Source organism: Mizuhopecten yessoensis, unplaced genomic scaffold, assembly GCF_002113885.1.
Source record: "Mizuhopecten yessoensis strain PY_sf001 unplaced genomic scaffold, ASM211388v2 scaffold2461, whole genome shotgun sequence".
Lineage (NCBI taxonomy): Eukaryota > Metazoa > Mollusca > Bivalvia > Pectinida > Pectinidae > Mizuhopecten > Mizuhopecten yessoensis.
In genome coordinates this window covers 572,909-586,492 of record NW_018404557.1, presented here as the reverse complement: position 1 = coordinate 586,492, position 13,584 = coordinate 572,909, and the positions used below count along the sequence as shown (strand labels likewise).

The 13,584-nt window shown below is 38.1% G+C and overlaps 3 protein-coding genes across 4 annotated transcripts in view; 2 read left to right on the top strand and 1 right to left on the bottom strand.

Annotated features, from left to right (window-relative positions):
• Window positions 1-1,649, top strand: part of LOC110446053 — a 3,979-nt gene extending 2,330 nt beyond the window's left edge. The window contains exon 2 of the mRNA XM_021491009.1: window positions 248-1,649. Within this exon, the coding sequence (XP_021346684.1) occupies window positions 281-1,513 (1,233 nt within the window). The 5' untranslated portion in view covers window positions 248-280 and the 3' untranslated portion in view covers window positions 1,514-1,649. The remainder of the gene's footprint in view (window positions 1-247) is intronic.
• LOC110446048 (notchless protein homolog 1-like) overlaps window positions 1-13,584 on the bottom strand; it is a 104,654-nt gene that overhangs the window by 80,634 nt on the left and 10,436 nt on the right. Inside the window, exon 9 of the mRNA XM_021491005.1 lies at window positions 12,821-12,956. Coding sequence (XP_021346680.1) covers window positions 12,821-12,956 — 136 coding nt within the window. The remainder of the gene's footprint in view (window positions 1-12,820; window positions 12,957-13,584) is intronic.
• On the top strand, window positions 7,368-12,808 carry LOC110446047. 2 transcript variants are annotated; one of them, XM_021491004.1, is made up of 2 exons: window positions 7,368-7,492; window positions 10,662-12,808. In XM_021491004.1, exon 2 carries the CDS (start codon window positions 10,686-10,688, stop codon window positions 12,291-12,293), a length of 1,608 nt encoding a protein of 535 aa, XP_021346679.1. In that variant the 5' UTR covers window positions 7,368-7,492; window positions 10,662-10,685; the 3' UTR covers window positions 12,294-12,808. The 2 variants fall into 2 exon arrangements, with proteins under 2 accessions (XP_021346679.1, XP_021346678.1); XM_021491003.1 differs by lacking the exon at window positions 7,368-7,492 and adding an exon at window positions 9,371-9,646.

The window sequence follows — 13,584 nt, the reverse complement described above, 5'->3', positions numbered from 1 at the left end:
CCTCCCCCCTTAACTATATGTCCTCCCCCCTCCCCCCTAAATGTAAACATAAATTTACAGTATATGCTCATGGAAATTACTGTATTTGTTCATATTAACTTATATTAGACCCCGAAATCCACTTCAAATAAAGGCTTGAAAGTATGACATGGCAACATATATATATCCTTTAAAATAACAGTTGATGCTTCATGTAAATGCACCAATTATAATTTACTAAAACATAGTTTATATTCTTTTCTTTTAGGAAGACTGCAAAGACAATTTGGATAACAACATTATGATGCCTGGAAGCGGTTTGAAGCTCACTGTTTTGCTGGTCACCCTTTTTGCTAATATTTTTGATGTCATCAGTGATTGGTTGTTCTATACAGAACAGCTGTTAGTCAAAGATGGCTTGGTATTTGGACCATTTGACCATGAGCTTGTCAAGGCAACTTATGTAATATGTATAATAGCCTCAGTAACCTTTCTGATGGAATTCGTTTTTGACTTTGTAAAATTCTTCACGGACAGTGACACAGTGGAGCTAGTGGGTGAGATTGTCACTGTTATAACACTATTGATGGAAGATCTACCACAGACAGGAATCAACCTGCACATTGCCTTGTGCAGGGATTTAGAGGCGACCAATGCATACCAGATCGTGAAAGCTTCGACAGCCATTTTTGAAGTTTTGGTGAAGTTGATTTTCATTTGCATTCCATTCTGCAGAAACAAATGTAAAACCCAAAAACGGAAATGCAAGCTGAGGAAACCATTGAAAATTGTTACCATAACACTTTTAATCGTATATTTTGTATTATCCACTGTGGTGCTTAGCGCAACAACCTTTCACAAGTCTGACATTAAGTTTTACAGTGAAGGTCTAGACAGGGAGGACACAGAACATTACCTACAAGATGTTGGAGTCTTTATGAGGCTCCAAACCACACACCCTACGTTACCAAAAATGGCGGAAAACCAGTGGATGATGTTGACACATCTAACAAACATAACTGATCTGTCAGTTCCAACAGATGGCTTGTTTCTGAGTGTCATTTTTACTACAGTACCACTCCAGTATATTTGGGCGAGGAAACATTTTCCTGGACGACCGAAATCCTTATCCTGTTACGAATGGAATTCTACATCCTCAATTCTTCTTCCACAAGATAAATGTTCAGATATTATATCCAGTACTACTAATACTACGACAGTGTCCATGCGCTTTACGTACGTGCCTCCCAGCACTAATCAGCCCATGGGAGATATCCACTATAACTCAGAGATCAGTAAGAAATTTGACCACATTCTAACAAACAAAACGGTGACATTGAAGTATTTCAAGGTCAAATCTAAAGTAAAAGGCAACCTTGCTCTGACAACTGGGGACAGCGGAGGCCAGTATCGGTTCTACAATGATCAGACTGACCTGCAGTCAGTACGTGAAGTGTGGAAGAAAAACTGTGCAAATACCGGACGAGAATCACCTAAACTGGACACGAACATGTTAGCTAGATGTGTGTTTTAATATTAGTTACGTTTAATGGAGACTTATATTAAAATAATTACAATAAATACGTTGATTACATATGTCAAAGACATGGTTATATGTAATTTAGTCAAACTCTAGTTGTAGCTATGCTACAATGTATATTTATACAACATTTTTTCAATATCAATATTCTTAAAAAGTTGTATTTAAATTATTTAAAATAAATGAAATGAATTTTAACAAAAAAAACACTATTTGTTCTTTATTATCGCACAGATATTAAAATCATTCACCAAAGAACGTATCAAAAATTCTCATTTTCTCCTGGTTCAATTGTTCACAAACACATAATCAAAATGGACTGGACTTTGTATCTTCAAGGTTTTTATTCAATTATAGAAATACCCTTTAAAAAGATCACATTTTGGTTCCACCATGGTAAAGTTACACTGGACTGATCTCATACCCTGGTTCCACCATGGTAAAGTTACACTGGACTGATCTCATACCCTGGTTCCACCATGGTAAAGTTACACTGGACTGATCTCATACCCTGGTTCCACCATGGTAAAGTTACACTGGACTGATCTCATACCCTGGTTCTACCTAGGTATAGTTACACTGGACTGATCCCATACCCTGGTTCTACCTAGGTATAGATACACAGGACTGATCTCACAACCTGGTTCCACCTAGGTATAGTGACACTGGACTGATCTCGTACCCTGGTTCTACCTAGGTATAGTTACACTGGACTGATCCCATACCCTGGTTCTACCTAGGTATAGTTACACTGAACTGATCTCATACCCAGGTTATACCTAGGTATAGTTATACTGGATTGATCTCATACCCTGGTTCTACCTAGGTATAGTTACATTGGACTGATCCCATACCCTGGTTCTACCTAGGAATAGTTACACTGGACTGATCTCATACCATGGTTCCACCATGGTAAAGTTACACTGGAATGATCTCGTACCCTGGTTCTACCTAGGTATAGTTACACTGGAATGATCTCATCCCCTAGTTCTACCTAGGTATAGTTACACTGGACTGATCCCATACCCTGGTTCTACCTAGGTATAGATACACAGGACTGATCTCACAACCTGGTTCCACCTAGGTATAGTGACACTGGACTGATCTCGTCCCCTGGTTCTACCTAGGTATAGTTACACTGGAATGATCTCATCCCCTAGTTCTACCTAGGTATAGTTACACTGGACTGATCCAATACCCTGGTTCTACCTAGGTATAGATACACAGGACTGATCCCACAACCTGGTTCCACCTAGGTATAGTGACACTGGACCGATCTCGTACCCTGGTTCTACCTAGGTATAGTTATACTGGACTGATCTTATACCCTGGTTCTACCTAGGTATAGCTACACTGGACTGATATCGTACCCTGGTTCTATCCAGGTATAGTTACACTGGACTGATCTCATACCCTAGTTCTACCTAGGTATAGTTACACTGGACTGATATCATACCCTGGTTCCACCATGGTAAAGTTACACTGGACTGATCTCATTCCCTGGTTCTACCTAGGAATAGTTACACTGAACTGATCTCATACCCTGGTTCTACCTAGGTATAGGTACACAGGACTGATCTCATACCCTGGTTCTACCTAGGTATAGGTACACTGGACTGATCCCATACCCTGGTTCTACCTAGGTATAGTTACACTGAACTGATCTCATACCAAGGTTCTACCTAGGTATAGTTATACTGGATTGATCTCATACCCTGGTTCTACCTAGGTATAGCGTACCCTGGTTCTACCTAGGTATAGTTATACTGGACTGATATCATACCCTGGTTCTACCTAGGTATAGTTACACTGAACTGATCGTTCCACCATGGTAAAGTTACACTGGAATGATCTCATACCCTGGTTCTACCTAGGTATAGTTACACTGAACTGATCTCATACCCAGGTTATACCTAGGTATAGTTATACTGGATTGATCTCATACCCTGGTTCTACCTAGGTATAGTTATACTGGACTGATCTTATACCCTGGTTCTACCTAGGTATAGTTACACTGAACTGATCTCATACCCTGGTTCTACCTAGGTATAGTTACTCTGGACTGATCTCATACCCTGGTTCTACCTAGGTATAGTTACACTGGAATGATCTCATACCCTAGTTCTACCTAGGTATAGTTACACTGGACTGATCTCATACCCTGGTTCTCCCTAGGTATAGTTACTATAGACTGATCTCGTACCCTGGTTCTACCCAGGTATAGTTACACTGGACTGATCTCATACCCAGGTTCTACCTAGGTATAGTTATACTGGATTGATCTCATACCCTGGTTCTACCTAGGAATAGTTACACTGGACTGATCTCATACCCTAGTTCTACCTAAGTATAGTTACACTGGACTGATCTCATTCCCTGGTTCTACCTAGGTATAGTTATACTGGATTGATCTCATACCCTGGTTCTACCTAGGAATAGTTACACTGGACTGATCTCATAACCTGGTTCTCCCTAGGTATAGTTACACTGGAATGATCTCATCCCCTAGTTCTACCTAGGTATAGTTACACGGTATAGTTACACTGGACTGATCTCATACCCTAGTTCTACCTAAGTATAGTTACACTGAACTGCTCTCATACCCTGGTTCTACCTAAGTATAGTTACACTGAACTGATCTCGTACCCTGGTACTACCTAGGTATAGTTACACTGAACTGATCTCATACCCTGGTTCTACCTAGGTATAGTTACACTGAACTGATCTCATACCCAGGTTCTACCTAGGTATAGTTATACTGGATTGATCTCATACCCTGGTTCTACCTAGGTATACTTATACTGGATTGATCTCATACCCTGGTTCTACCTAGGTATAGTTACACTGAACTGATCTCATATCCTGGTACTACCTAGGTATAGTTACACTGGACTGATCTCGTACCCTGGTTCTACCTAGGTATAGTTATACTGGACTGATCTCATACCCTGGTTCTACCTAGGTATAGTTACACTGAACTGATCTCATACCCTGGTTCTACCTAGGTATAGCTACACTGGACTGATTTTGTATCCTGGTGTTACCTAAAGTAAGCCTGTTATAAAACAAATTTTGAACAATCACAGAATAGCAATTCTGTCACAATACTCACATATTAAGCCATACTTATTTCTGTTTCCCTAGGCTTCACTTTTCATTTCTTTTAATGTGCTTCATATTGTCAGTGTACATGCACACTACTGACTTTATGAATTTGGGATTCCTGTCACTGCAGGTGAAATACCTGAGAATTCCACTGTGCTTTTTCATACATACACTACAGTAATCTCCCCTTGAATTTGTTTCAGATATAACTCAGTGAGTCTGGGACAGGGAAGTATGACTGTTAAGGTAGAACACTTCGTTAGAGCATCTCGATGTGATGGGAGGTCCCGAGCCGGAATCCCAGCCTGGCCACACTGCAGTACTCTCCAACACTGTTATTGATAGCTGTTTTGTTTGATTCATCATTACTGTTTTTCATAAACATTCCACATGGTATCTGTTGTCTTTCGGCAACGTTTTCTCGGTGGTACTGAGATCCTTAAGGGAGATAACTCACAAATGTTGAGTATGATGTGTAAGTTACAACCATGAAGATACTGTGTAAATTCAATAAAAGGAACTGTAGTCTGCCATATCCATCATGATATCTGAATGATTATAATTATCACTGTGTAAATAATCGGACAAATGTATTTACAGAACGGTCAAACATAAACAAGCCATGCGGATTGATATGTTTCGCCTGATTTTGTATGTTGATGGAGATGCTGACAAAGTCAATGGACCATGAAAGGTAGGCCACATACAGCATCTGATGCATGGGTTGAGATGTACTACCTAAGATGCATCTATGGTCCAAGTTTGGTTGGTTTAGCACTTATACTTTTAGAGTAACTAACTTAAACGCAAAAACTTCATGTTGACGCCGCCGGCGGAAAAGCAACACCTTCATGGCGGCGAGACAAAAAATTATTGTTTATGATATTCTAGCAAAACAGTGATAAAATTGATATAATTTAAAATTGAAAGAAAATCCCCCAAAAAATTACAAACATTAAGAAAGTATGAAAATGAAACAATGAAAAAATGGATATTTTTATTAGCAGCAGATTTTGACTTGTAGCTTCATGATGTAACAATGACGTCAGTTTATCTGACTTGTTAGAGTACACATTCCATGTCGTCTGTCCTGTAGTCAACAGACCTTAAGTCAGTTACAGAGAACAGAGTCAATACACAACCTCTTTGCACATAAACGACAACGTCATACAGGTGGACGTGTGACAGCTGATCACCAAACAGCCACACGATCTATTGTCAACACAAATCAGAAACCTCATTTGAAACCACACTGAAAATACAATTGGCACATCCTTAACATCCTGATAACCAAGTCCAACATGAATATTTAGGGGTGTACACTTAAAACTGACCATTGTGAATTAGCCCCCACAACAAGACTGGAGAGCTGTTCCAGCAGTGTTGATAAGTACACCTTGGAGATACAGGCATGTCCAATAACACAGCTGAGGCTCGGTTCTACCAGATAAAAGGATTATTTCTGCTGTCCTTGTTATCTCTGTTGTAGTATAGGCACAACACAGCAATGGTAATTTATAGATCAATTATACTATATATATAATATATGAACATTTTTATCACTTTAACACGACCTTCTTTGTGAAAGAGGGCTGCCAGAAAAATAAAGGACGTTCTATGTTCTAACAGGTATGGATTAGTATTTACTTCTAACAGGTATGGATTGGTATTTACTTCTAACAGGTATGTATTAGTATTTACTGACTGAACAATCAGATTTTGAGTTTCTAAGCAAACTATAACACAACTAGGAAACTGCAATATGTCTTTTTGTTATCAACTGGGAATTTTTCACAATGAAAATTGAAAAATACCCCACTCAGAGTAAACATTCAAGTTTGAGTTCAAATACACCACTCAAAGTAAACATTCAAGTTTACACTCAAATACCCCACCCAAAGTTACCATTTAAGTTTAGACTCAAATATCCCACTCAAAGTAAACATTCAAGTTTACATTCAAATACCCTACTCAAAGTAAACATTCAAGTTTAGACTAAAATACCCCACTCAAAGTAAACATTCAAGTTTAGACTGAAATACCCCACTCAAAGTAAACATTCAAGTTTATACTTAAATACCCTACTCAAAGTAAACATTCAAGTTTAGACTGAAATACAACACTCAAAGAAAACATTCGAGTTTGGGTTCAAATACCCCACTCAAAGTAAACATTCAAGTTTACTCTTAAAATACCCCACTCAAAGTAAACATTCAAGTTTAGACACAAATATCCAACTCAAAGTAAACATACTTTTATGTTGGAGTCAAACATTGGAGTCAAATATTAAACACAGTGTAAACATATAAGATTGGGGTGAAATGCTCCACTAAAAGTAAACCAACAAGGTTTGAGTCAATGACTAAAACTAATGGCACATACAAGGTTTGAGTCAACGACTAAAATTAATGGCACATACAAGGATTGAGTCAATGACTAAAATTAATGGCACATACAAGGTTTGAGTAAATGACTAAAATTAATGGCACGATCCAAAACTTTTGAGTCGGACGCTCTACCACTGAGTGAAAGGGGAATTTTCTCTAGCGTGAAACTAGAAAGCAACCATAATCGTGTGTACAATTAAAATCTGACACACAGGAAAGTCTTGGTACTCAATCAGACTGACAAACTCTCTTAGTCTGACAAGCCCACTCAACAGCAGATTACAGGGTAGAAACAAGCTTATCACGCAGAAGTTGCGACCTTCGTCATGACCTTTCAAGTCAGGATACACAGTGACCAGGGCAAGATAGTGTTGCCAATATCAACAACGATTGGACGGAGTAATCTATATAATAAACCAAGGATGAAAACAAGCAACAACCTTGGAAAACTTACATGACCTGGTGTTAGACTGTTTGACAGGTAAGTGATGTTGGGCTTTTTATCTTTTTATCTCAAATGGTTCAAGGAGCATATGTTCAATGTTTTTTAACTTCTGATTCAGATATGGTCAGTATAGTCTGCACTTGAAAAATTTCTCTGCCCTAGACTTTAGCCATTTATAATATAATGTAACTGACCTAATACTTATATTTAATAAAACCATTAAAAGTAAGTTTTTCCTATTTTGTCTCTCATTTGAGCATGACTTACATTAATTGTATCTCACAGGACCCCATCCAGTCCAATGTTTATATCTAACACGACTTTGACCAGTCAAATGTTTCCATGTTATGAGAGAAATACTTATCTAATGTTTATCACAGGATAAAGGATAGTCCAATGTTTATATTTAACTTAACCTAAACTATTCCGAAGATTGTCCACTGTTCATTGTTTAATTGACCAAAATCAGCTAAAAATATCTTATGACATATTGAGGTACATACTTTTCAATTTATTTCAAATTCTACATGTAACAAATTTTCTTTTGGATTATATTTTACATTTTGCAAATTAAATATCATTATAAAAACCATATCAAAACAGATAACCTGTTGACTTAGATAAGGTTAAATAATAATGATAAGAGGCCTAGAGGGCCTGTATCGCTCACCTGGATATCTAAGCAATCATGGCAAAATATTCTCCAAATAAGGTCCAAGGGAATGGGCCAGACCCCAAGGCCAATTCTTGTATCCTATCTGTATTAGATTTTTCATGCCCAGCAATTTTATGTATGGTTATGGGGTGGGGATCTCAACTGTTTCCAAGATGTGACTCAGAAACTAGGTCCCTAGGGTCATGGCCAGACCCAAGGGTCGATTATAATGTTATGACTGCATTCGTCTCTTTATGCCCAGCATTTGTATATATAGTTTTGGGGTGGGGATCTCAACCGTTTCAAAGTTATGACCCAGGGGTTAAGTTTTCAAGGGTGGGGCAGACCCCAGGGTCAATTCTTATATCATGACTGCATTCTTCTCTTTATGCCAAACAATTGTATATATAATTTTTGGGAGGGGATCTTAACCGTATTTAAGTAATGACCCAGGGGTTAAGTCTTCACGGGTGGGCCAGACCCCGAGGCTATCATTGAAGCATATGTGCATTCTTCTCTTTATATTCAGCAATTGTAAGTGGTTATAGGGTGGGGATCTCAAACATTTCCAAGTAATAAACTATTTTTTGCCCCACCCCTAAGCCCAAGGGGATCAGCCCCACCATTTGTACAATTTTGAATCCCTTCCTCCCATGAATGCTTCCAACCAAATATGATTGATATCCATTGCACAGTTCTACAGAAGAAGTCGTTTGTAGCAATATAGCCAAATTGTCCCCTTTTTGCCCCGCCCCTCAGCCCCCTGGGGGTCATCCCTACCATTACCGGTAGTACAATTTTGAATCCCCACCACCTAGGGATGCTTCCAGTCAAATTTAGTTAAATTCCAATCAAAAAATTGTTGACGTACGGACAACGGATGCCACGGTATGGCATAAGCTCAAGTTGAGCTAATAATTCTTCATTTTTATAGGGTGCAACTCATTTACCAAACAATAAAGGCTTATCTTCCATGAGGCCCTCTTTAAAGAGGTACACAAACACAAACCCGTTACAGGATAATGATCACATACAGAGAAAAAAAGGTACTTTTACTTCAATGATGTTTTCTGGGTGTGTGACATAAACATGATCGACGATAGAGGACGTATTTTGTTACCCTTGTTGGTACAGTGATGAGTCGTTTTAAACTGTATACATTCATAACGCTGATCCATTTTTTTCTTCGTACAACTTGGGTTAAAGTTTATATTGATATCACCTAGCATAGTATATTCCATACCACAACAAGGAACACAACCTGTACAATCCTGATAAATAAGAGATACCTTATCTACATATATAAAGGTTTTTTTCTTCAAAAATAAATAACGATTGAGTTGAACTTTCACCTGATTTCCAAACTTTGGACTAGATTTCTGGCCTGCTGTACATTTTATCACCAGAGATTATATAGTGGCGACATGGCTGCACAATATTAGCTCTCGAGGACACGCCTATACAACCTATAGGTATAAACAACATAGAACACGGTAACAACCATTCAGCCTAGAAAACTTAGACATTTCAAAATGGTATGTATGATAACTTTGTTTTTGCATTATCTATACAATAGGATATTTTATATAACTAAATATGAAATTTACTTTTACTTTTAATTAAGATATTTTTACTTATGTGGTAAGGTAAGTTATCATGTTTCAGTGTTAAAATATATAGTAATCATGTTTCAGTGTTAAAATATTTAGTAATCATGTTTCAGTGTTATAATATTTAGTAATCATGTTTCAGTGTTATAATATTTAGTAATCATTTTTCAGTGTTATAATATTTAGTAATCATGTTTCATTTCGAAGTGATCATGTTTCAATATTTAGAAATGATGTTGTAATATTTAGAAATGATGTTATAATATTTAAAAAATCATCTTTCAATTTTTCAGTAATCCATTTGGTATATTGGGAAAGCATTCACATTGATAAATTGGAAAATTTGTGCCTAGCCCCTTGTTCATTATTTCGGCAATAAAATGTTTAAACTTAAATATTTCCATAACTTTGGAAAGTCTCCTTAGGGAAACACGCCTTTAAAAGTTTTACAGAAATTTATTCATTGATAATTTTCGGGCTCCTTCCCTTCATCAGTCATGCCGCAGAAAAACTGTACAGATTCTATGTGATATTCACCACATTCAATCTGCACAGTTTTTCCTCAACACGACTGATGAAGGGCAGTAGCCTGAAATTCTTAACGAGTGACTTTCTATGAAATATATAAAAAAAAAAATGTATATTGACCATTATTTCATACCTTGTTGAAGGTCCAGTTTGTACAGGTATCCAGATTACACAGGTTCAATTAACATAGAATTGTATACAATGGGACCTGGTTTTTTGTCTGGTTTAAACAGGTGTCCAGATTACACAGGTTCACATTTACATAGTAATGTACACAGAAATACTTTAGTTGGAGGTCTAGTTGTTTCAGATGGTCAGATTACACAGGTTTATTATCAGGCCCTGCCATAACATAAATATCATACGACATATCTGGTATATAATTGGGGTATTTTTTATCTTCCACATCCAGGACAGTGATTACCCTGCAGTCAAAATGAAGAACAAAGTTGAGGATATTGAACTAGACAGTACTGGACCAGATCATCAGGGAGGTATCGCATCAGCACCAAGTCAACAAGGCAACAATTCCGGTAATATATCACCTGTCGATGGGGACAACACCAGAAGTGACGACGAGGTCACTACCCTGAACAAGTCTAGTAAGGACAACAAGGCAATTGAGCGGGGGAAATCTCCCGGGAGTTGGTCGAACAAGGCATTAAAGACCTCAGAGAAACGAAAGGCAGCACATGATGCCGATATTATTGAGGAGCTCACTAAAATAGGGCACTGTGCAAAACTGAGACATAATTTCTGCTTCAAAACGTTTGTATTTGCTGTTGTTATGGCCCTGAATGGAGTGGACATGATAGCGGATTGGTTACTGTTCCGAGATGTGTTTGAGACACAGGAAGGTCTGGTGTACGGGCCTCCTGATAAGGCCATTACCTATTCCTTACTGGCTTTCTCCATCCTTGGAACACTGACATTTCTGTTTGAGGTAGTTAATTTATGGTGGGAGATTTACCGTGAGAATCCCTGGATAAATGCCGACCTCGCATCTGCAGTGACCATCTGGATTGAAGACATTCCACAGATTATAATCAACCTCTTCATTGCATTGTGTCGTGAGGAGGCCATCAGTTATTTCCAGTTGGTGAAGGCATCTGTTATTATTGTAAGTGTCATCATCAGGATCGTCGTCTCTCTCATTCGTTACTGTAATAAGAAAAACCTTGCCGAGCTACACGACCACACCAAGACGTCTTGTCGTCATGTGACATATCGCTTCTTAATAATGATTGGGCTGATGGGTATATTTGCCTGCTCTATAGCTGTTTTCTTCCTTACACAGTTTGAGAGAACTATAGACGGGAAAATAAAATTCAATCTGCCAAAGACTGCATTTGAAGGGCAGTACGATGAGGAGCGTTACTTCCAGAATGTCAGTATGTACCTACATCACCCTCTTATTGACTTTGATAATGGTAGCCATGACAACAATGATGTTAACTGGATCCGACTCATCAGTCTGTATGATGTGAGAGAGAAAAACACAGAGGTGTTCAAGCTTGTATATGACCAGACTAAAACAAAAATAGTGATATGGCAGACAGACTCCTCTGGAACACTAACCATCAGTGACTGCTACACACTTGACAGAGCGGCAAAGACAGTAACACAGGCCACTTCCTGTGCATCACACATTACTGGACCAAAATCAGCTTTCATTTTCAAATTTGAATTTGTCAAAAAGAAAATTCCTAATTTGATATTTGGAGATGTAAGATTCAACCTCATTGTTAACGAAAATGGTAACTGTCATGGTCCTTCTACTTCCTTAGTAACAAAACTGAGTGATCGTAGAGACAAATCAACCAATCAAATACACCCTGTCATACACTATTACCGGACAAACAATGTAAATGAGGACCACCATTTACTTTGGACAAGCAGAGCTAATAGTGCTAGGTTTTACAGAAACCAGGCAGACTTGATAGACATTGCCACAGTGTGGAAGACAGGGTTTGCCACCTGTGATAGTACGGGCAGTCTGGCCCCACATATCTACACCGGGGTCAGGGTTGACTGTCACATCTAACATGATATGGACACCCTGTCTGGCCCCAAACATGTACATAGGGATCAGACTTGACTGTCACACCTAACACGATAGTACAGACTGTCTAGCCCCAAACATGTACAAGGGGATCAGTGTTTACTGTCACACATAATATGATACATTATTGTAGTAGACTGTCTGGCCCCAAACATGTACACGGGGATCAGTGTTTACTGTCACCCATAATATGATACATTATTGTAGTAGACTACAGCCTTTATTTACATCTCAATTTAAGGACATCCAGTCCTATATGATCATACTAACCAACACACTGACATTGTAAACCCAGTTTCAGTTGATATTGGCAATGTTCAGGATCATCAATTATTTGTTGTATAGTATCCAATCATCTATAAAACAAAAAACTTGCACATATCTATTGACTACAACTTTTGTTTTTAATAATATAAATATTAAGAATATTTTTTTAAAGTTTGGAACAGTTTGCATAAAATCCAATATTTCCAAACTGGCATTAATAAAACATTAAAAAGTGCACTTACTCGAGTCCAGGATGTCTTTGTGTACCAGCTGGGCATCAGCAGGGTCAAACGCCCCCGTTCTCATAACATAGTCTGTACTCAAGGTCATCGTGTTGACCCAGTGACCATGACCTTGTAAAGTCCGACACAACACTCCCTGGAATATCAACATGCATTCCTTCTCACCTTTGGTTAATTTGAGTGAAGAACAACTAAAACATAACCTCTTGCAAAGGTCATCTCGTATAAATAGGTTATCACAGGATTAGCAGTGAGCACATCCATGTTATATTCGATGGTGACCTTGGTATAGAGACAACAGATATGACATCAGATATATAAATGGTATTGTGACATACTGACAGAAATTCTAGATGACTAAATGAGAATTAACATCTTCCTTCTATTGAATTCTTTAATCTAAAGGATGACTGCAGCCTGCTACGTACACACATAATATGATGATTAGTTAATGACCACAATGAAGATACAGAAAGTCTTTTGGGACCAAACACTCCTGCCAGAAATGGCATGCTGTCCTTAACAAGAGGCCCATGGGCCTTAACGGTCACCTGATATATTTATACAGAGAGTTGATTTTGTTTTTAACATGAACAGAAATATTATTCAAAGTGACAAAAAACAATAAAACCACCTTATTCAATATCTAGCATACAGATTTCAGACTAAAAAGGATTTGAAACTAGCACCTCTGATTCTTAACAAGGAAAATGAAGAAATTTTAGCACACTGACTCCTTTGAGCCCCACCCTACAGCCCTTGGG